This window comes from Rutilus rutilus (genome assembly GCF_951802725.1).
Source record: "Rutilus rutilus genome assembly, chromosome: 4".
In the NCBI taxonomy this organism is placed as follows: domain Eukaryota; kingdom Metazoa; phylum Chordata; class Actinopteri; order Cypriniformes; family Leuciscidae; genus Rutilus; species Rutilus rutilus.
In genome coordinates, this window is record NC_140212.1 from 15,369,943 (window position 1) to 15,395,025 (window position 25,083).

At 39.1% G+C, this 25,083-nt stretch overlaps 2 protein-coding genes across 4 annotated transcripts in view; one reads left to right on the plus strand and one right to left on the minus strand.

Annotated features, from left to right (window-relative positions):
• The window catches only part of cacna2d4a (calcium channel, voltage-dependent, alpha 2/delta subunit 4a), a 45,733-nt gene that overhangs the window by 6,231 nt on the left and 14,419 nt on the right, over positions 1–25,083 (minus strand). For both annotated transcript variants that reach the window (XR_014626982.1, XM_084406245.1), the window contains exons 28-35: positions 6,852–6,913; positions 3,331–3,345; positions 3,190–3,237; positions 2,978–3,040; positions 1,387–1,457; positions 641–716; positions 268–320; positions 128–183 (exon numbers count right to left, since the gene is read on the minus strand). Coding sequence is in view for 1 of the 2 variants with exons in the window: in XM_084406245.1 (XP_084262371.1) it covers positions 128–183; positions 268–320; positions 641–716; positions 1,387–1,457; positions 2,978–3,040; positions 3,190–3,237; positions 3,331–3,345; positions 6,852–6,913 (444 nt within the window). In the remaining variant the exon portion in view is untranslated. The remainder of the gene's footprint in view (positions 1–127; positions 184–267; positions 321–640; positions 717–1,386; positions 1,458–2,977; positions 3,041–3,189; positions 3,238–3,330; positions 3,346–6,851; positions 6,914–25,083) is intronic.
• Positions 2–24,130, plus strand: lrtm2a (leucine-rich repeats and transmembrane domains 2a). 2 transcript variants are annotated; one of them, XM_084406251.1, is made up of 5 exons: positions 2–75; positions 10,494–10,579; positions 14,922–15,081; positions 19,271–19,867; positions 22,150–24,130. In XM_084406251.1, exons 3-5 carry the CDS (start codon positions 15,021–15,023, stop codon positions 22,602–22,604), a joined length of 1,113 nt encoding a protein of 370 aa, XP_084262377.1. In that variant the 5' UTR covers positions 2–75; positions 10,494–10,579; positions 14,922–15,020; the 3' UTR covers positions 22,605–24,130. The 2 variants fall into 2 exon arrangements, with proteins under 2 accessions (XP_084262377.1, XP_084262376.1); XM_084406250.1 differs by lacking the exons at positions 2–75; positions 10,494–10,579 and adding an exon at positions 11,501–11,954.

Here is a 25,083-nt window from a genome sequence, read left to right on the forward strand (position 1 = left end):
ACAGAATTAAAGAAATAAAAGGGCAAATGATGAAGGTGAAGATGAATGAAGACACAGGAACGGCCATACAAACAGGTGAGTAACACAAATGAATGCAGTATTTATATCTAGTTTACTTTACACATACCCTCCACAAAGTGATCGGAATGCCATAGACCGTAGATGTTGAAGTCCAGTAAAAACCTGGCGGAGAAAAAAACGCCTGATTTTACAAGCGATGAACTGAGTCACTGATGTCGTAAAGAGCAGAAAAACAGCCACACTTACAGCAAGAAGTTCGATAGGAGCCATTTCAGTGCTGCCAGGAGATTATAAAAGGGCTGAGGGAAGAAAGAAAAGCAGAACGAGGGGAAAAAGAGAATAAAAGAATCAAGATGGCATCCTTTAATTTCAGTTACACTGAGAATTTCTGCGCAAGAGCTCATGACACGTATCTCGTCTTTTTTTTCTCGACACCATCTTTGCGATCATGGTGTGAAGGCCAAGTCTTTTTTTCTAGATCAGCCCTGACCTGTGACCTCCACTCATAAAGTCATACCACAATGGATTGCAAGAGCAGCAATGTAATGTATGTAACACTGATAGCATCTGACTGTTGTGTTCTGGTAGACGTTATTAAAACAGACAGCAGAATGCTTACACTTAGCAGGGGTCGAGCGCCGCTAGAAGAGTGAGTATTCGCCTTACACATGCCCTGATAGTCATACAGTAACACTCTGTGGAAAACACACACACACCTTAATGCATTACATCACATTTACACATTTAAATGCACATTTAAAAAATAAAGTTTATTTTTAATTTTTTATGTTTATGATCTTCACACTAGGAAAAATGGTTCACTGAAAGGTTCTTTTAATTAACCATTTTTCCTAGTGTGAAGATCATAACCATTTAAAACAAATATAAAGAGCTTGTAAGGTTGCAATTGTAAGGTTCCATGAATGTTAAAAGTTCTTCATGGAACCATTAGCCACTTTTCCATCGCTGCCTTGGTAGCGCAAGAATTTGCATGATATGACACGTAAATAGTGACCGTGTTAGAGAGGATGATCAGATATTTATTTTAATTTTATTATTAACTAATAATGTGATTGGCCAGCTACAGGAAACTGGCAGCCAGGCAACAGGCTGAGTGGCGACGTCACTACACGCACAGCTCTACCAGTATCATGGTTTCCACAAAAAATATTAAGCAGCACAACTGTTTTCAACATTGATAATAAATTAAGAATTCTTTCTTAGAATTCCAGTTTGTAATCATGTCGTGCTGAACCAATCTCAAGTGGAAATATAACCGGAACCGTTCCTTACTGTTCTTAGAACCGTTCGGCCTGACGGTGGAAAAGCGGCTAAGTGTTTCGTAGCAAAAGAAAGTTCTCTAACCTTTTAAACATGCCCATTCTCAAGAGCTGTGACATTACCGACCCATCGATTTCCCCCAGAAACCTGCCAACCTACAGATACAGAGAATAGAGAGACATAGAGAGACTTCAAGACATTGTTATTTATTATTTATTTCACCAGGATCTCTTTCTCGTTCACGATAGGAACAATGACAGTTCAGAATGAATGCGTCTGTATTAGCTTTAACGCCACATACATCTTGACTTAACTGTTTGATAAAGCACTGAAATAAAATTTTAAACGTCATTTGGGCCCTGTAAGGCTGCAGCCCAACATCAGAGTCAGCGTTTACCGCACCAGCACGCTGAATTATTCAGATTACCTCTGTTATCCCTCCCCTTCTCTATATTTACCCTGATGATGCACTGTTCTCTTTCTCTCTCTCTCTCTCTCTCTCTCTCTCTCTCTCTCTCTCTCTCTCTCTCTCTCTCTCTCTCTCTCTCTCTCATAGGATCTCTACTAATGATGGAAAACACCTCATGCATTTATTTATTTATTTATTCATTTTCACAGTCACTTTCCTATGCTGAGTCAGTGGTAAACAGAGCTTTTTTTAATCTGTGTTATTCACAGCACAATGTCCTTATTTTAGAACCGTTTTATTTCATGACTTCATTGATTTTTTTTTTTTTTTTTTTACTGTGACCTGCTTTCAATGGAACCATTTAAACGGCGAAATATTTTTTTACTGCGTGTCATTTCCCCATCTTTCTAACAGTTATGTTCAGTTTGGTTTTGTTGTCACTTTCTTCTGTTCCTGTACTCAGATATTCGTGAACCAGAATGTGACAAATTTCCAGTGATTTACACTACAACACACACACACACACACACACACACACACACACACACACACACACACACACACACACACACACACACACACACACACACACACACATGTCTGGTTCACTATCTTTGTGGGGACTCTCCATAGACGTAATGGTTTTTATACCGTACAAACTGTATATTCTGTCCCCTTACACTAACCCTACCCCTAAACCTACCCATCACAGGAAGCATTCTGCATTTTTACTTTCTCAAAACAACTCATCCTGTGTGATTTATAAGCCTTTTGAAAAGTGGGGACCGCTGGCTGGTCCCCACAATGTAGGTGATCTCAGGTTTTACTATTCTTATGGGGACATTTGGTCCCCACAATGTAATATAAACAAGGGCACACACACACACACACACACACACACACACACACACACACACACACACAGTAAAGAGGCCTTTAATATCATCTATATTTTTCCATGTTGTTGAATTTTTTTTACATTTTATATATATATAATCCTTATAACCGTTCATGTATATTAATTTCTTAAATGTAATAGCATGTAAATAGTAGTCAGTATTGAACTTTCAGGTCTGGCTTCATTCTGGTGTGTACCGGACACTTTTCACAGTCCAATCCCTTAACAGTGGATAAAATGACATCTTTCCCTACGTGTTAATATTCAGTTTCACTCGGAAATGCCTATTTTTGCATCATTACAGATGTTTAGTGGGTTGCAAATGGCATTTTGTGTTGACCTTATCCTGTCACTTTAAGTGCTCTTACATCAGTCCTGTCCTTAGAGATGATGATGAAGCCATTACTGTCAATGACGTAGCAGTTGACGTCCTGTAAACACAATAAAGAAAAAGCATTTTGTCACATTGAATTAGTTTGATGGAGGAATGGTGATACATATTTTCACCGATATGTCCACAAATGCTCTAGATACCGACCACTTGCATTATAAATACTATAGGCTATTGTATAATACTCACCGCATTATCAGTACAGCTTAGAGGACAAACCCCCTCTACACCAGAACACTGTGATAAACAGACATCGACAAAGACAGAGAAACTGAGCATTACGTTTTGCATAGTATTGTGTAAATTCTCTTGTTTGTAGTGAGTACATACATCTGTGTCATTCGCCTGGTGTCCATCCAGATAATATGCAGCAGTAGTGAAAAAAGGAGAAAAAAAAAACATTTCAGGACTGATAGCTTTAAACTAAACTCTTGCTTATAACACTGCTGTCCTGCCTTTGAGCCATCACATGATCTGTGCAGGCTCCTGTGTGCGTTTACTCTAGCCATGTATCAGATGAAAATAGGGACAGGAAAACAATCCTCTCATAAGGACCTCTAAATATTTACAACAGCTACTGTTAAAGATCCATAGACCATGTCTCAATTTAATTTTGATTCATCCGTATCTAATTGATCTTATCTCAATTGAAGCATTTGAGTGGCCTACTGAGAGACTATTGTTTTCCTGTAAAACAAATTTACTTAATAATGACATTAAGGGCCCTATCTTGCACCCAGCGCAACTGACTTTGTGCACCGACGCATGTATCATTCCTATTTTGCACCCGCGCACCGCGGACTTTTCCCTCCACAGACGCACGTCGGTAAACTAGGAAATGCATTTGCACTCCCGGGGGCGGTTCAGCGCAAAGAGGAGGCGTGTTCCGGCGCAAACGTTCCCTGGTGATATTTTGCAGGTTTAGAAAACAATTCCACCATTGACCAGGAAAAACTTAGTCTAAAGTCAGCGGCGCATGCACTTTGCTTATCTCATCTACACACAGACGCATCAGTTCTCATTTTTAGAAAACCATACATTATTACAAGGAAAAATATTAACACACGAGGGAAATCATTGTTGGGTCCATGAAGATGTGAAAAAATAGGCATAAATCTAGCTTACACATTTACCCAAATTTGTATACGCCTGTTTAACCGAAGCTAATTTGGGTGGGTTTCTCCCATCCCCATACAATGTCACTTCTCTGTCTTTTACGGCCCTGACGAGAACGTCGGTCTCCTCGGATGTGAACCGCTCCTGGCGTGCGCCTGGCAAATCCGCCGTTATAATAGCAATCCGCCATGGAACAAGCGCGCCTGCTCTTAAAGGGAATGTGAGATGTCGCTCTGATTGGTTTATTTAACGTTACGCCCAAACCACACCTATGAATAATAGCTACTTCAGACCAACCCATTTTAGATTTGCGTCGGGTGCAAGAGTCATTTATCCCGCTGGTATAATAGCAACAGCGCCCAAGACCCGCCCACAAAGTTACTTGCGTTTCACGCTTGATACTTGCGTTTCAGATCGTCAAAATAGGGCCCTAAGAGTTTTCGGATCAATATATTTTTAATATACACTACTGTTGAAAGAAATTAATACTTTTTTTCAACAAGGATTATGTATCATGATTTCAACAAAAATATTAAGCAGCACATTGTATTTAACATTGATAATGAATTAATCAGTTAAAAAAGTTAAATAAATTCAGCTTTGTCATCACAAAAATAAATTCCTTTTATTACAAAAAAAAAAAAAATGTTTTAATTGTAATGATATTTCACAATATTTATTTTTGATCAAATATGCAGCCCTGGTAAGCATAAGAGACTTCTTTGCATATTTTCTCATAATATTTTATCTTTAAATTTAAACTTTGCTTCGCAAGTAATGATGCACGTGTGCTCTTGTGACAAACTGAGCTTGTGTTTGTGTCTCACGTACAGTAAAACTATGGCGGAATATAACCTTGCACAATTTACAAACAGACATGCCGGTCTCTTTCTAACAGCATGCATATTTCTTCTTACAGTGTGTCATGTTCTGCACTGTTGTTAATCATTATTCTGCACTGTTATTGATCCTTTAAGATTTACTTAATGGATTTGCATTTGAACATTTCAAACATTTAACAGTAAGAATAATCACTGTGGTGGCATTAGTTAATATTGCAGTCAGGAGTGAACACAGACTCGGTGGTAATGTGCCAGCTGAGGTGGAAGAGCGTTCAGGCATTGAAAATCCCAGGGGTACTAGAAAAAAGGGAGAGTGTTCTCCCTGAGGAGGATGTAGAGAGTGATATCACCCCCTCTCCTTATTCTTTTCGAATGCCTCCTGGACTCTTCCACTCCTCTCTCAACACGTAACATCTTCTCTTTGTATTATAAATATCAAACAAAAGCCTGTGCTAGGAGTGTCACCACTAACATTATTGTGTTTGTTTTCACTTCCCATCAAATGCACAATGTTTAAACAGATAAGACCCATCCGGGCAGTATCGCACACATGCTGGTGTACATATCCTTGTGGAGAGAGACATCCTGTTGACATTTGTTATATAATATAATATAAAATAAATATATAATTTATATATTTGAAAAAATATATAATAATTATATATATATATATATATATATATATATACACACAGTGAGGAAAATAAGTATTTGAACACCCTGCTATTTAGCAAGTTCTCCCACTTAGAAATCATGGAGGGGTCTGAAATTGTCATCGTAGATGCATGTCCACTGTGAGAGACATAATCTAAAAAAAAAAAATCCAGAAATCACAATGTATGATTTTTTAACTATTTATTTGTATGATACAGCTGCAAATAAGTATTTGAACACCTGAGAAAATCAATGTTAATATTTGGTACAGTAGCCTTTGTTTGCAATTACAGAGGTCAAACGTTTCCTGTAGTTTTTCACCAGGTTTGCACACACTGCAGGAGGGATTTTGGCCCACTCCTCCACACAGATCTTCTCTAGATCAGTCCGGTTTCTGGGCTGTCGCTGAGAAACACGGAGTTTGAGCTCCCTCCAAAGATTCTCTATTGGGTTTAGGTCTGGAGACTGGCTAGGCCACGCCAGAACCTTGATATGCTTCTTATAGAGCCACTCCTTGGTTATCCTGGCTTTGTGCTTCGGGTCATTGTGATGTTGGAAGACCCAGCCTCGACCCATCTTCAATGCTCTAACTGCGGGAAGGAGGCATGTTTAGCTTCTTCCATTTTCTAATGATTGCTCCAACAGTGGACCTTTTTTCACCAAGCTGCTTGGCAATTTCCCCATAGCCCTTTCCAGCCTTGTGGAGGTGTACAATTTTGTCTCTAGTGTCTTTGGACAGCTCTTTGGTCTTGGCCATGTTAGTAGTTGGATTCTTACTGATTGTATGGGATGGACAGGTGTCTTTATGCAGCTAACGACCTCAAACAGGTGCATCTAATTTAGGATAATAAATGGAGTGGAGGTGGACATTTTAAGGGCAGACTAACAGGTCTTTGAGGGTCAGAATTCTAGCTGATAGACAGGTGTTCAAATAATTATTTGCAGCTGTATCATACAAATAAATAGTAAAAAAATCATATATTGTGATTTCTGGATTTTTTTTTTTTTTAGATTATGTCTCTCACAGTGGACATGCACCTACGATGACAATTTCAGACCCCTCCATGATTTCCAAGTGGGAGAACTTGCAAAATAGCAGGGTGTTCAAATACTTACAGTATTTTCCTCACTGTATATATATATTTATTTTTTATTAATTATATTTATATTAATCATAAATGTATTAATACTTTGTACACAGTATAATTGTATAATTGCAGTATATATTAGTTTTAGTACCTGAGTGGCTACGGACCAAAGCCTTTTTTCCAACATCTCAAGAGACATCTGTACACCTATGGCTATGCAGGAAAGAAACACAGAGAAAATGATAAGAAAATTGTTTTCGTATTCTAATAGTATTATAACATCTCTTTTTTGCTGAAGACCCAATTCCGTTCGACTTGCAAATATATAATCCCAGCATGCATCAGTGGGTGTCCATGCACTCTCACAAGCTTAAAAATGCAAAATGTGCTGATATCCCGTGCCTCAGTTCTGATACCTCATATTAAACCAGCTATCTCCCTCAAACCTGATACCTCATCAGTTTACTACCTTAAACCCATTACCTCATATATCAACGCTGATACCTAATAACTCAATCTGTACATCCACTTCCCCCATAAACTGCTGCATTTTACAGAACAAGGTTTTGTTGTTTAATGGCCCTGTGTAATTAGTAGGACAGTTAGAATTTACTGTGAGCTGACGGGTCTGATTAAACTGCAGTAAATTGTTCGTTTGATTGAAAATCTTTTTTAACTTCAATGAGAGAGAGAGAGAGAGAGAGAGAGAGAGAGAGAGAGAGAGAGAGAGAGAGAGAGAGAAGCATCTATCATACAGAAGCTAATTAATAGAGTGGCAGCGAGTGGAAGGCAGTGTTGGTAATAGCTGCTCGGGGCAGGGAAGATGGCTAGTGGAGGGCAGACAATCTCTTGAATGAGTAGATGTGTATTATAAAGCTCTAGACCTAGCAGACATACTGTAATAATACTGGAAGATTACAGTCACCATGTCTCCTCCAGCATCCTAAAGATTTGGACAACCCTGCAATGAAGATTACCCAAAATAGTGACGAGCGAGCTCACAGACGGTTCTCAGCACAGTTAGAAGTGTGAATGACGGAAGACATGTGACTCCAGCAGAGCAGATAATTCAGTAAATACCCAGTTTTCTGAGCTTCCGTCATTCTCTTTTCCACACAAACATCCCACACACAAAAAACAAACACAATGATGTGATACAGCATGAAACCTCAACCAAAAGCTTAGAGCGACAATATGGCAATCAGTCCTACTTAAAATAAACAGATTTTACAGCTTGATGGGTAAAGACAGAGAGAAAAAGAGAATGTGTAACATGTATGTGGCCCTTTTCATGAATAGGCTACACCATCAGACCTCCAAAAATAGAAAGATGGATGGATGGATGGATGAATCTTTGTGATGTCATAGAAACTCGTAATTTAGAGCGTAAATGGAAACAAACTAATTTAGAGGTCTTTAGAATCGCGTGGAAAGACAGTATGTCACATTATAAAAAGGCCCTAAAAGCAGCCAGGGCTGAGCATCTCCGCAAACTAATAGAAAATAACCAAAATAATCCAAGGTTTTTATTTAACACCGTGGCTAGACTAACAAATAAACAGATGTCACCTGAGCAAAATATTCTGTTACAGTTTAGTAGTAATGATTTTATGAATTTCTTCACTGAGAAAATAGAAAGCATCAGAAACACAATTGTAAATGTACAATCTTTAATGGTGTCTTATGATTCAGCCTCAATTATCGCCCCTCAAGAACAAGTACAGCGCTTTACAACTATAGGACAGGAAGAGCTAAATAAACGTATCATTGCATCTAAAAACCAACAACATGTTTATTAGATCCAATACCCACTAAACTACTGAAAGAAGTGTTACGTGTAGGGGAAGAGCCTCTTCTCAATATTATTAACTCGTCTTTATCTTTAGGTCATGTTCCAAGAATATTCAAGTTGGCAGTTATAAAACCTCTCATTAAGAAACCACAATTAGATCATAATAACCTAGCAAATTATAGACCCATTTCAAATCTTCCATTTATGTCTAAAATACTAGAAAAAGTTGTGTCCGCTCAATTGTGCTCTTTCTTGCAAGAAAATGATATCTATGAAAAATTTCAGTCAGGATTCAGGCCGCATCATTGCACAGAAACTGCGCTCGTAAAAATTACAAATGATTTACTTTTAGCTTCTGACCAAGGCTGTATCTCAATACTAGTTTTACTCGATCTTAGCGCCGCGTTCGACACTATAGATCACACAATACTCTTAGATCGACTACAAAACTACACTGGTGTTCATGGACAGGCATTAAGCTGGTTTAGATGGTTTAAATGGGGAAAAATCGAAGATAATGTCAGTAAACTATGGAGTGCCGCAAGGATCCGTGTTAGGCCCTCTGCTATTCTCAATATATATGCTGCCACTTGGTAATATTATAAGAAAACATGGAATTAATTTCCACTGTTATGCTGATCACACTCAGTTATATATTTCATCACGACCAGATGGAAACACTAAATTATCTAAATTGACAGAGTGTGTTAAAGATATAAAATACTGGATGACGTGTAATTTACGAGGTATTACTTATTGGTCCAAAAAAACTGCCCACAAAACCTCTTACAATACAACTTTAATTTAGAAGGATGTCCTGTTACTTTATCCACTACAGTAAAAGACCTGTGTGTTATACTAGACCGCAACTTGTCTTTCGAAAATCATATTTCATATGTTACAAGAACAGCCTTTTTCCACCTTAGAAACATTGCTAAGCTACGTAACATGCTATCTATTTCTGATGCAGAAAAGTTAGTTCATGCATTCATGACCTCGAGACTAGATTACTGTAATGCTTTGTTAGCTGGTTGTCCTGCATCCTCAATAAACAAGCTACAGTTAGTCCAAAATGCAGCTGCTAGAGTTCTTACTAGGTCAAGAAAATATGATCATATAACACCAATTCTATCATCTCTACATTGGTTACCTATTAAGTTCCGTATCAATTACAAAGTATTACTACTGACCTATAAAGCCCTAAACGGCTTAGCTCCAGTGTATTTAACGGATCTTCTAGCGCCCTACAATCCATCGCGCTCTTTAAGATCACTAAATTCGAGGCTTCTGGTCATTCCTAGGATATCTAAGTCCACTAAAGGAGGGAGGGCGTTTTCACATTTAGCTCCTAAACTCTGGAATAGTCTTCCTGATATTGTTCGAGGCTCAGACTCGCTCTCCCAGTTTAAAACTAGATTAAAGACGCATCTCTTTAGCCAAGCATTCACATAACACTTACCTTTTATACTACAGTTGAATCGGATCGAATGCATTAATATTATGAATTATATTAATTCTTGCCCTTATTCTTGCTTTCTTGTTATGGATGGATGGATGGAGGGATGGATGGATGGTAGGATCCAATCACATGTTGCTATTTCAAGTATGTAAAACAACCTTGTTAATTAAGAATGAGATTCTTCTGGTCATAATAAGCTTAATGTTGATGTAGAAATAAGCTGAGTGTGTGTGAGTACACTGTACTTCATGTATAGTTTTAACTAGCTCACTGATCTGTGCAGTAGATTCTGCTATATGGTTTTATGCTCAGCTTAATATGCATTTCAAATTCTAAATGATATTCTAAATTATGCTAATGTGGTTAATATCTATTTGAATCTGATAGGACTGAACTGCAGTGTGTGTGTGTGCGATGGCAAACAGAGCAGCAGGGTCTTTACATGGCAGATTATCACGAAGAGCATACGCTAACAGTGAGTCAAAAAAACACCCTCTCAATTCCCCCACCTCTCTCTCTCTCTCTCTCTCTCTGTTGCTTAGGTAACATGATGTCAGCACAGCCCCTATCGACACCTTGAAGACTCACCACCCAAATATGACACTGTCCTCAACGTGAGCAGCACACAGTATGTACACACCCACATGCACTCTTCATAGCATAGAGGGCTTCTGATAAGGAGAGAAATGGCATGGTAAGGATTTAATGGAGCTGTAGTGCTTTTTCTTGTCAATGTCTGGCATGTGAAAGCATGTGGGCGGCACTGAGGTCCTTCTGAAGTACACGGTGCGTTGCAACAGCCCACAACATACAGGAGGTAAACGCTTCTGGTGTCGCAGAATGCTTTTCCTCTTATAAATAGCTTTTTTTGAGGTGCTGTTGCTGCAGTGTGGCCTGTATGCCTTTATGCATTATTCAGCACACCAGGCAATTGCAGAAATGTTTGTTTACATGGGTGACATTTGGTCCAGTTTGTCCACGTGAACAATGCTGAGTACATTTATGATTATATTCCTGAGCTGTTTGCATGATGTCAGCACTCTGATGACATCACAGGGTGTAAAATGCATCACTGCTGGTGATGGCAACATGTGATTGTATCCATCCATCCATAACAAGGGAGCAATAATAAGAGTCCCCCCCCCCCCCCGAGATAGATAGATTCACATGCATCCATTAAAAGCAGCAGTGTTGCATCTATCTATCTATCTATCTATCTATCTATCTATCTATCTATCTATCTATCTATCTATCTATCTATCTATCTATCTATCTATCTATCTATCTAGAGAAAGAATCAGCTGTCTTCTCTACCCCTCCTCACTCCCCTCATCCCTCACTAATGTTACTATCTTTGACAAGGCTGGCACACGCTTACACTGCACGCCTCACCACATGCACATATGGAGAACGCAACACACAAACACACACACTTACTCACACAGACACACATGCGCATCAAAGGCTAGCCTGAGGACAGTATGCGTTTAAGAGACGACCTCCTGACACACACACACACACACACACATATACTCATACACACACACACACACACAAGTGCATTCTGTGGACTCAATATACCAACACAGAGGCGAGCCGATTTGCTGGAAACCACAGAGAATTGAAAGACTGGAGCACGCCTCCTCCTCCCCTCTCTCTCTTTCTCACTCACTCACACACTCACTCTCTCTCTCTCTCTCTCTCTCTCTCTCTCTTTCTGTCCTCCTCTCTCTGAGCATTACAACAAGGCATTGCGCAGGATTTAACTCCCCTCCTTCATCTCCCTCTTCTTTATTTTAATCGTTTTTCCTTCCTTCCTCCAATCCATCTCTCCTTCTGTGGCAGCCGTTGCTCTTGGCAGCGGAAGGATATTTTCATTTCCATATTGGAGCGTTACGAGAGCTGCTATTCGCTAATTTCTCCCACAACCGTGTGTGTGTGTGTGAGAGAGAGAGAGTGTGTGAGCTTGGGGGGGACGCCGAGAAGGACAGCATCTAAAGACGGTGAGTGAAACACTGTTAACCTATAACACACATATACAAGCACACATTACAATTTGCCTTAATTATGATTACGATGTCTATGCATGATGTTTGCCAAGGGATGTTTTTTTTTTTTTTACAGACACATTCGCCTGTTGTTTTGGGTTACAGAGCATGTGATGCCCAGTTTTTTATTTGGACACAAAGGAAATGTAAAGATGTGTGTGTGACCACAGGTGATGTTCTGGAATGCTGCTTTTGAGTGTATTTGAGCATGTTGGAGTGAGATGGTCTCTACAATATGCAATCCTGTGAACACTTGCATATATATATATATATATATATAGATATATATATATATATATAGATATATAGATATATATATATATACACATTTATGGTAGGACAAAAAAGCATTTGTGTAAGAGATTTGTATGTTTTTTACGCATACTGTATGTGTGTTGCTTGAATGAGTGTTTATGAGAGCGTGTCTTTGTTTGTGATTCTGCTCTTAATAATTCATTCCCGTGGCCTCCGTGTCTTTGTTTCTAACGTTTCTTCACTCTGTTCTTGCCGCCGTTGACTTTGATTGCCGCCTTCTGTGTGTGTGTGTGCATGAGAAAGAAAGAAAAGGGATCAGCAGGACTGGTTCAGAGGTGAACATCTAAAGGGCGTTTCTATTTACTTATGTGTTTCAAGTCACAGTAACAACATATATGCTGTCACACACATGCATAGTTGACCTTGTGCATTCACAGGAAGTTCGTACGGCGTGGGGTTAGAAAGTGTGAAATATGTGCTGAACTGGACATGGAGAGAGATGCTGCTAAAGTGAGAGACTGTTACATCACGTGTGAGTGTGTGTGTGTTGTGAGTGTGTGTGTGTGTGCTGCATGCTCGGGAGTCAAATGACACATCCCTCAACTAATTATCCTCTCTTCACACACACTCACATTCTCACACCCTCAAACTTGCATGTTCTAGGAAACGTAATGCATTGAAAATATTCACGTGTTGAGCAACTCCAAAAGGTGTTTTCAGAAACTCTCACTCACACACACACACACTCACTCACACACACACACACACACACACATGCAATATAACCTCTAAATGTCTGCACATTTTTCCACTGTGCCGTTTCAGATGACAGGCTGGTGTATTGGTGTTGCGTTGCGCAAATACGCACACACAGACACACACTCACGCACGCTGTGATGGATGTGGCAGGTGACAAGGCCGAAGTGTCACAGTCTAAGACAGCAGCGGCCATTTTACAGCAAACTGGCCTGGCATAAACAGAAGCAACTTGTAACCTTGTGCTCAATGATCTGAGACACACACATTCACAGCATTGCGTTACACAACTAGTATTACATAATGGTATGTCGTTATAATAATATTCCCGTCTCTGTCATGTGCTGTGAGGGTTTCAGTGTCATATTACTGTACCTCAATTAACTAAATCGCGTCTGCAGCGCCAGTTCTACTACGGTTTTTGTACCCTGGAGAGCTGTACAGTAAGCTCTGATGTATTACAGATGGCTGTGCACCGGGAGGAAAGTTCTGACTCTCAGATTTAAAGGATATTTCAGTTACGGTTTTGATTGATACATTATGTTTTTATATATGAGAAATAAAAATTGAAACAAATGAGGCAATTGCTGACGTACCGTAAGAGTATAGAACAGGGATTCCCAAACTTTTTTTGTCATGTAATATTTAAATTATTTAAGAAGACATTTGCATATTCACGGTTCTTTGATGTCGGTAAGGGATGTTTTATTAAGTGCTTTATTGTTTTTATTTTACAATTATTTATTGCAAATGTTTTCATTTTTATTATTTAATTAATTATTATCGTTTCATCAACACACACCCGGACATTGATGACAGAATTTGATTAGAAATGTTTGAGCTCATATTGAGATCTCAGAGTTTGGTATGTTAAAAAAATCTAAGAACAGTTTGAGGCATTTTTGGGATCACTTTTCTAGTGATCTCTGAAACTCTAGAGTAAACGCGTTGACATCTTTTCGTAGTTAAAGTCGGCATGAAATGGAAGTTGCAATAGACTTTTCTTTCCTATTGTGATTTATATCCGAGTGAAACGCTTCTGGAAAGAGAAAAATGTAAAAACGTTTATTTCGTCCATTGGGAATTGATTGGATCGTAGGAGGTTAAATAAAGGCAAATCTGAATGCCAGTTTGTGGAGAATATTAAGCTCCACCTTCCACCAAGACATGTCATGAAAAAAACAGACGTTGTTTCGAGGGGGTTAATGTTTTTGATGAAAGATTATGAGTATACATGAATTTTAAAAAATAATGATGTGTACTGTTAAATTATTTATCATGAGCACTGAAATATTCTGAATTCTGATTTCATGGAAACTTAAAAAAAGTGAGAAACGAGATGTACGCAAAAGTCTCCGTTTGACCTCCATTTAATCTCATCTGATGAAAATAATATTAAATATTAATAGTATTATTCAATAATAAAATATTGAAATAAAATTAAAACACTATTAAATATTCAAGAGCTCTCATTTGTGATTTTTCATTCTCGTAGGTTAAAATGTAACTGTATTGTCCATCACCGCACACTACTGGAATATGTTAACTAGTCTAATAGATTCGAGAAGCATTATGTTGCAAGGTTTGTGTGTTAAAAGTTAATTGCTAATTTGATCTTTCCTAATTTAAGATGTTTTCCATTGAGCCTAGAGTAGAGAGCGCACAGAAGGAATCAACTTTGACGGGAAGTGAGCCGATTAAAAAAATAAGCTTTGACATGGCAGTGATACTGCCGTTACCAACATGTCAAGGTTTATTTGAGTTTCACCAGATACTTATTGGGGGAAAAAAACACAAACCACACATCTCACACGCTCAGCAAGTCATCTATGCTAACACGGGCAGGAAACAATTAAGCGTCAAGTTATGTACAGAAAAAGAAACTGACTATCCTTCAAACTCTCTCTGCAGTGTCATCACTGGCCCCGTATCGCTGCCTGTGGAGGCTGGCATCAGGGCCAGCTGATGCCACAGCGAATCTGAGGCAGCTGCAGTCGTAGAAGCGCAGACATGCAGCTCAGCACTGCACCTACAGTCGGTCGCAGGAGGAGAGGAAATCTGGACAGTCAAGGTGAGCCCAACTAACACACACACACACACACACACACACATTCACTCTTCTGAAGGTATTGGGTTTTAAGAGGATTTAAGTACCGATTCCATTCATACGGTTTTAAATGCTTTGTCCAAATAGCAGTGGTGGAGGAAGTACTGAATCTCAGTACTTAAGTAAAAGTACAAATAACCAGAGACATATTTACTTTAGTAAAAGTAAAAGTACCACAGTGAAAACCCTACTTAAGTAAAAAGTAAAAAGTACCTGATTTTAAATGTACTTTAAGTATTAAAAGTAAAAGTACTTTCATAACAATTTATTCTCTTAATGTCTATATTCTAATAATTAGGGCTGTAACAATATGCAATATGAAACCGAAATCGTGACACTCGGATCCACGAACCTGTGTCGCGGTGTGAGTGCGAGAAGGCAGAATCGCGACACACCCCTTATTTGAAGTTAACATTATACAATACGTAGACCTGGATAAATTCGTTAAAATTGGGCAATCCCAGCGTTATGGTCGTGACAATTGCAGTAAAAACTTGAAATGTAAATTCTCAAATACCAATTGAAACTGTTTATATATCCATACTCCCTTAATAAAGAAGTCCAGACATTAGAAAAATACTAGTCTACTACAGACACATGCGTTTTATATTTTAATATGAGGGAAATATAAATCCGTAACGGACGTGACACAAAAAAAATCTTTAACTTTTAGGTGGCAAAATATTTTTTTGTAATTCTGTGAATTTCACTGTGCAAACCAAAAGTAATACCCACCGGATGAAGAACATATCACAGACCATATCATATTCATTTTATTTTTGCGTTCACATTTATGAGGAAAAAACAATGTTATGGACGTGTCAGTTCTCCGTTACGCACGTGAGCGCTCTGAAAGCGGCACTAAAATACTGCTTTAAAACGTTCACAGAGACCTCAAAAGCCCTTCTTTAAAGTGAATTTCGTTTCGTATTAATTGTATCTTAATTTTAATCAATATTTCATTCATGTTTCATGGATTTAATAAATAAGTAAATATAGCAGAAAATAGATCAGGACACGGAGGCGCGGGCGCGTGAACTGGTGAAACTCATGAACCGAAACTCAGGTCTGTACTTGCCTCACAGACCTGAGATGTATATATATAGCCTATATATATATATATATATATATAGAAAACTTGAAATGTGTACTTTTAAACAGAACAATTCAAAACGAAAGAAAACAGACTGTTTTCTGCATGTAATCCGTATGAAATGTGCATTTCTCTCTGGCGCGTTCACTGCAAAGATCGCGCGTCAGCATCAATTAAAATGTCTCCTTGTTATATTTTACATATTCATAATCATTACTTTTGCCAGTTCTTTGTGACAGCTTTATTGGCAGCGCCACAGTTGCATGTTACATGAACGCATCAGCACCGAAAACATGGAGATTTTTTTTCAATCCCTGTTTTGGCAAGGGGAAAAACTGATCAGAAAATGTAACGAAAATGTAACGAAACGTAGAAATGTAGTGGAGTAGAAAGTATAATAATTGCTGCAAAAAGTAACGAAGTAAAAGTCAAAAGTATGCACTACTGATTCTACTTAAGTAAAGTACAGATACATGAAAAATGTACTTAAGTAAAGTAACGAAGTATTTTTACTTCGTTACATTCCACCACTGCCAAATAGTGAATATCAATTATCTAATGCATCAGTTTGCGTTCTGTTTTATTAATGTGTTTGTGGAAAGAAAGGCAGTATGTGTTGACGTATGTGCCTGTGTGGGTGTGTATAGTGGTATAGAGTGCGGCGTACATCACCAGCTGCCCCTGCAACAGATGGATTAGAATGGCTTTAGTTAATGTGTGTGTCTGATTAAAGATCTGCATGAAGCAATGCAGGGGCAACACACACACACAGTTTTGCTGCATTGTCACAAATACTACAGTATAGTGGAAAATAGTGGACCTGCTGCCGGTTCGGAGTCAAACTTAAAATCTCTATGCTATATATATATATATATATATATTAAGCCAATACTTATTCTGTATTACTTTCTTAGGGAACACAATGCTTTTTGAAAGAATATCCTAGCCACTGTTTTCAATTTAATGAAAGTGAAGGTCCAAAAAGACACTATCAAAGACGCTATTCAAAGTCTTCTGAAGTCAAAAGCTTGCTTTGTGTGGGGATTTGAGAAAAGCCTGAAATTTAAATAATTTACTGATTATCTTGACATCCGCACTAGCTCTACTTGACGCATTCATTAAGAGATCACATAATGATTATTTCTCTTGAGTTGGATCCTTTCAATTAATATGTTGATCCATTACATAAAACCTGTCTGAAAGATTCAATCATAAATTGGACCGACCTGGTTGTTGAAATAAATTGTCCACTGGAGCAAAATATTTTAAGTAAATAACAGCTTTAATAAAAACAGACTACTATAGAGTATAGAATATAGAGCAGAGAGAATGTAAGTATGAACTACTTTTATGGTGCTTTTGTGTCTTTTCTGTAAAGCTGAAGTCCCCATTCATTGTCCGTTGCATATAAAGAACACATTTTTTCTCAGCCAAACAGAATAAGGGATGAGAGAAGAAAGGGATATACTGGAAATTGAAGGTTGACAGGCCAAAACAGCAATTCTAGAATAATTCACAACTACATAGTTTAGAAGGACGGATTAATTATTGAGATTACACAGAATTGTGTGAGTGTGTATTAGAGAGAGAGCGTGCGAGTGATGATTGTGTGTGTCTCTGATTACAAAGGGATCAGGGTGTTGAGGCTGGTCAGGATCAGATTTCCGAGTGCTGTAACTGCATCTGTCTGCACTTAAACTGCCAAACACACACACACACACACACACACACACACACACACACACACGTTCAACGAGACAACTGGGATCTCAATGTTTAAACCGTCATATCCATTGATAGCATCTGATTGTCTCACACACAGAGAGACATTGCCCCCCACCACATTGTGTTGCATAAAAGAGAGAGGAGACAAACAGTTGGCAAATGTTTGCTTCGTTATGGCAGAGCAGAGGACGTTCTCTGTTTAACTCTGAGGCACATTATATTCCCATCATACACTCTTATAAAAAAAGAACGGAAAAGCCTGATGCCGTAGGAGAACCTTTTTAGGTTCTTTAGGCTGCATAGGCCCAAAAATATGCACAATTATCAAACAACAAAGATATGGGAAGCATTTTCTCATCCCTGGCAAGAGCTGATAAGCCAATTTATTTTATTATCCTGCTAACTTTAACCCTATCGGAATAGACCTATGCAGGGTTGGAAGAGTCCAGTAACCCAATTGTAACCCACTAACTGCCAACCATTGCAGGGTTTTTTTTCTTATAAAAAAAAGAGTAAAAACTCTTTACCGATGCTTTATTGATGATTTACTGATCTCAAGAATGCTACGTCATCCAAGAAGAAACATTTAGCCAACTCAAGAATCCCATTCAGGAAACACTGTCATCACTTACTCACCCTTATGTTGAATGTCGTTCTCAAATCTCGTTCACACTCACATTCAATTAAACTAATAGATGTTTGATGTCATGTCAAATGTGTGTCTCATTGATTTTCAGTAAAAAACAAGGTACATTTGGGTATTTTCCTCACACAAAGCAACTGTATGGTTTCAGAAGACTAATGACTGAATTAGCATACAAGTGATATGAATTATTTATTTTTTTGAACCAGAGGGTTAAAGACTTTTTTTTGGTGCATTTGTTGTAATTTTTGGAGCATTTTGGTCATGCAGTATACTTCTTTTGTGTTCTAAAGAGAAAGAAAATCATAGAGTTTTGAAAAGACATGCAGGTGAGTAAATGATGACAGAATTTTCATTTTGGGTCAAATGAACCATTAAGAGTACATCTTGCAATAATCAAAACACATCCTGCGCAAAAACATCCTGAAGGTGCTGCGACACAGACAGTAGCTACTTGCAGCGAGTGCATCAAAAATACTGCTATGTCTAGAGGTTTGTTTGTAGGTTCACATAAGCTCCAGTTTAAACTAGTGTGGTTGGAGCGGAAGCCACAGGTTCAGTTGTGTTGAGCACTGGTCTCCTTTATTAAATACAGTACATATGATTCACAGTGGCACTAAATCAACACCTGTCACATCTATGTCAACTCTTTCAGACGATATACACTTCTCTTTTTTTCTTCATTCACACAGGTCTGCTAGGTGTGCTGAGTGTGTGTGCTACGTTGCTGCAGTTATGCGCTGGCTGTCCTTCAGAGTGTGTGTGTAACTCACTGGAAGCTAACTGCAGTGGGCGGAGTCTAGTATCTGTGCCCGCTCTCACTTCTCTCCCGGAGGGCACACATACCCTCTTTCTGGCCAATAACCGCCTCTCCTCCCTGCCCGTCTCGGCCTTTGCCAATCTGAGCACCTTTGAGAGCCTCGACCTGTCCAACAACTATCTGGACAACCTGCCTTCCAGACTGTTCCGTGAGCTGAGTAACCTGAGCGATTTGAGTTTGCGCAACAACAGCCTTACGGTTTTGGATCGGGAGTTATTTCGTGGCCTGACCCAGCTGCGGAGGCTGGATCTGTCTCTGAACGGCTTGGCCACTGTGCCGCTGGGCCTGCTGGATGAGCTGCAGGGGCTCACCTGGCTCTCCTTGGCTGGGAACAGACTTCACGCCCTGGAGAGAGCCACATTTGAGCCTCTCGTCAACCTTCAGCACCTGGAGCTGGGCATAAACCCCTGGGAGTGTGACTGCAACCTGAGGGACTTCAAACACTGGATGGAGTGGCTAATATACCGAGGTGAGGGTTGCGTGTGCGTAGTGTTTTTATTCTCTGCAGGTGTAAAAACACGTCATTTGAGCAATATGCCACAAGAGGCTGTAGGTTACTAGGGTTTTACCATAAGTAAGGTGTGTTCTTTGGCATTGGGCCAAAGTGGACTGCCTTAACGCCTTTTAACAATGGCAAAATCACTGTCTTCAGTGAATTATTGCATCTGTAAAGAGGCGACAACAGCAGTATCAGTGTTCAATAAATAATTAAACCTTTTAATATTTAAAATCTGAATTACTAAAACATTATCGAATTACTGTATTGCATTAAAATTGTGTGCAATCATGTAAAGTGCATGTTTATTGGCATTTTACAAGGGCTATAAACCAGGATTGAAAGAATGATCTGTTTTAAAAGAGGTTTATTAAGCCTCTTAACAGATGGAGCTGTAACCTAATGGTAAGTGCATGTACTCCAGACTTATTGTAGGAAATGTACCCACTCTCTCCCTAATAATTTCCTATCTATCTTTTGTCTACCACTGGCAATGAAATGTGGCAAAACCCCTACAATAATTGTGAAGCAGAGCTTCTTATTCTCCATACCTCTCACTTTCTATTTTTCTCTGTCTCAATCCATCCTTCTATTCTGAGTCAGAGAAACTCATTTAATTCTGTTTCAGAGCAGCTTTGAGAGGGAGGGGGATTTGAAACAGACATGAGAGGCTGAGTCACAAAGCTTTTAGTGTGTGAGAAAGAGACTCCAGTCATGGTGGGCTCTGAGTCTCTTGCTTTGTTCCAATACCTAGTGAGCTGCATACAGATGCGCCATTTAAGGCAACCAAAATACTTTCTTGACCTTACTTACACTACTGTACCTTCCAAAATACTTTGTTTTGACCAAATTCAGGCAGCATTGAATGTTTTTTAATGGAGATCCCACGATGCAACAAACTTAATAAAAAAATCCAAGATAGTGGATGGGAAATGTTAAAAAATAACATTATATACAGTGTTGGGGGGTAACGCATTACAAGTAACATGATTTTTTTCAAGTAACTAGTAAAGTAACACATTACTTTTAAATTTGCAAGAAAATGTCTGAGGTACTTTTTCAAATAAGTAAAGCAAGTTACTTTGGTCTCCCATTTATTGACTGTCATCTCTCCTGTCCCCATGTTGAGAGAGTAAGTGCAAAGGCGTTGTGTGCGCTGTGTAAACATGATGGTTATTGTAGTTCTAGACTAATTTTGAGCAATGCATTTACTCATGTCACTTGCAGAAAAACAGGTTCAGTATTCCTCAAAATGAATACGAAATGCAAACTCGGAATATTACGCAAACTAATGTCTTTAATGCTGACCTTCGGTGATTTAATTCAACCATACAACTAAGAAAAAAAATGGCTTTAGATAAACATCACATTTGTGTTTGATTTTTTGTTTTTATTGCTGAAGAGTGAAATTTCTTCTCCTGTGTCCTATTCTTCTGCAATCCAGAATGGCAGCACAGCGGAAAGGTTTGTTTGAGCTGTGCCCTCTACTGTACAGGTGTGAATTTGCATTTCCCTCAGCCCGAGGCTTATTCATTTCACTTTTGGTGTGAAAGGGCTTTACCATTTGAAAAACAAACAAGCAAGCCCAGCCCAGATGAGAAAAAGTAACGTAACTCATTACTTTCCATAAAAAGTAACTAAGTAACACAATTAGTTACTTGTTAGAGAGTAATACAGTTTTGTAATGCATTACTTTTACATTATATATCATTCGGTAATTAAAAATATTCAGAAAAAAAAGATCAGAAAAAATAACAAATAAATTATATTTTACCCCAAATTTGTTTGTACTGTGTATTTTATGCATACTGTGTGATATGTACTGGATTATTGCACCATTCGTGAGATGCCAATTACAAGCTATTTTAAAATCAAGTGCGAGTCAACTACCCTGTACAGAATTATATTTGTGTGGCATGTGGAGTTGCTGCCTATGTAGAGCACTCCAAATTAGTCACTCCATGACATTTAGCATGTTGCCTTAGAAGGCAGCTGCCTATACAGGCAGTGTGGCAGATCACTAGGTTTTGGAACAGAGCTTCTGTATGCATGTCAGGCTTATTAATTATACACCAGATACCACTCTTTCTCTCATACAAACACACACGCTCATTGAAGAGGCTTCTGACCCTCCTAGCTGTGCGGTGCTATTTTGGAGGGCTTGAAGCCACCATTTAAATTCATTAGAGGTTACTATTGTTTACCTCAGAGAGATACATTTTTGATTTCTCTTTCTCTATTGCTTTTTGTCGTAGGTGGTTATGTCGATGCCGTTGAGTGTACTCTCCCAAAGGACTTAAGGGGCCGTGACATCAGGGGTGTTCCTGTGGAGATGTTCAACTACTGTCTGCAATTGGAGGATGAGAATGGGGGCGGGGCTGGGAGCAAAGGTGGATCTCCACCATGTTTTCGTGGGACACCCACTCCATCGTCCGAAGGTGCAGTGGTGCGTACGGAGGCGGAGCTACCAGACTGTGTGAAGCAGCGTTATCGGCCGGTCAGTGTTCGCAGGGCGATCGGTACAGTAGTGATCGCTGGTGTGGTCTGTGGAATCGTGTGTATTATGATGGTAGCTGCCGCAGCATACGGCTGCATATATGCCTCTCTAATGGCAAAATACCAGCGAGAGCTAAAGAAGAGGCAGCCACTGATGGGTGACGCAGAGGCAGAAGGCGACTCGGAGGAGAAACAGATCTCATCAGTTGCATAGGGGAATGGGGGAGAGATTCAGAGTTCAGAGGTCATCCACAAATATAAAGAATCCTTTACTGGTTGGTCTGCACATTTGATAATCATTTAGCTGCCCAGTAGAGGATTTATAGTCCCTGTTTCCTGTTTCTCTGTCCTTCTTAAGACTCTCTGACTCTCAGACTTACACTTTACTCAATCGCTAAACTTTGGCCTATGACCTTTGACCTATTTGCCCCAGGACAAGAGGGACCACTCAGCACTTTAGAACTCCCCCACTCTCCCCCAATGTTGAGAGGATCTCAGCAGAGGAGGCGTGGATGCAACTGTTCACAGTTCCTGAACCCTGATGTTTCTAGAGGATCACATGCTCTCATTAGCATTTGCCTCTGTAGCAGCCTAGCTATCAATCCAAACCTACAATCATAACTCTAACCCCCAACACTAATCCCAATCCCAACCCCAATCCTAGACCTTTAACTCTAATCCCAACCCTCACAACACTAGTCCAAACCCCCAACTCTAACCCTAACCCTTCAATACTAATCCTAATCCTTAGTATTAGGATTCTTAGTTCAATACTAAACCATAAACCTCCATCACTAATCCAACCATCACCTCCAACACTGTGTTCTACACCGGGTGGTACGTGTAAGTGGCACATTACACCAAATGGCAATAACACTCATTATAATCGATGCTGTCTACAGTGGATACATTCCAATGCAATGCACCATGAGTTACAGACCATAAACGGATGCCCTGATTTCTGACATACTACATGCGCTTGCTCTGCTTCTGGCAAAAGGACAATTTGATTTGGAACATTCACTTTTAAGTTTCCAGTGTAGGCAGCCTCAAGCCGTTGCAGCATCAGTGTAGACATGGTGTAATCTTAAACTTCTAACTCTACTCCCAAACCTAAACCTATAACACAAATCCTTATTCTTACCATAAACCTCCATCAATAATCTGAACCCCTAACCCTAAACATTCATCACTATTCCCAACCCCCAACTCTAACCCTAATCTGACCCCCAACCCTAAACCTCCCGCACTAATCCCTACCCTTACAATTACCCTCCATCACTAATATGCCCCTGGTTTTACAGACAAGGCTTAAGCTAGTCTCAGACTAAAATGCATGTTTGAGGTGTTTTAACTGAAATCAACTTGCACCGACATTTCTTTAAAAATGTCAGTGCCATTGTTTTGTCTCAGGATGCACACCAGTAATGTTTTTTTAATAAACATATAAATTACTTAATTTGCCCTAATTGAACTAAGGCCTAATCCTGGCTTAGTCTAGGCCCTGTCTGTGAAATGGGGCCATGAACTTCCGACTCTGACCTTAAACCTCCATCACTTATACTAACCCACAACTCTATCCCAGTCTCTAACCTCTAACCTAAACCCCCAGCTCTAAACCATAAACACTACCCTTACCATAAACCTCCATCACTAAAATGAACCCCAAGTCTAAAACTCCCGCCATCGCAAATCCAAATAACTCTTACGCTAAACCTTCAACTCTTATCCAAATCCCCCAAAAATGAAACCCCAAATACAAATACCATTACCAACCCTAAGTTTAACCCTTAACCCTACCCCAGTGTGAACTGAACATCATAACCCCACATATCATATTTGAAAAATTCCCACCTTATTTATCAGCTATAATATATTCTGTACAATGTGACGTGACCCCAGTTTTTATGTTTTTAAGTGTGAGGTTTGTCCTTTGTATTGTGTAATAATTTGTGTTGATAACATTGTTTATGGTTTGTTGTTTCTCCATGTTCATCTCTAGAGGTCAGACTTGTTTTTGTAAGACTAGAAGAATCCAGCCCTGGCGTCTATCGTGAAGTGTCTTGAAGTATTGTGAAGTCAAGTGCTAATGTAGAGCAGGCTGAGGACTCTGTTGGTGTTAGTGGAGGGTGGCAGATTGTGGCTATTGGAACTGTTAATTACACCTTGGTGGCTAAAGAAGCACAGTGATAGCTACCCTCTACACAAAATACAGAAAGGAAATAGATGAGAGGGAAATAAACCTTACATTTATTAAGATAGACTTTTTCTGTGCAATATAAATCAATGTCTTTGTTGATCTGTAGTTTAATTCTGGACTAGGATGTCATAGCTGATTTAGTCTGATCTTTTCTCTTGGGCTGGCAATGGAGGAGAATCGATTGAGTCTGTGTGATCAATTTTCTGCTTGTGGACCAATTTGCATAATTCGCTTTTCCTTGAGGGCAGATGATGTTTAGACTAAATAATTCAGATAAATTTGACTTGGGCTTTCAGAAGCCCACAGATATAATATAAGCTTTTCTGCGGTAATCAGCCTCAGCAACTGGACGAAAAATGGAAAGAAAGACTGTCAGAAACTAGCTGCACACTGTTAATGTGAACCAGCATATTTTTTTCCTCTGTATTATTGAAAATTTAGAAACAGATTATAATGTCATTATTGGGTGTTTTGCACAATGCTGCCATCTATA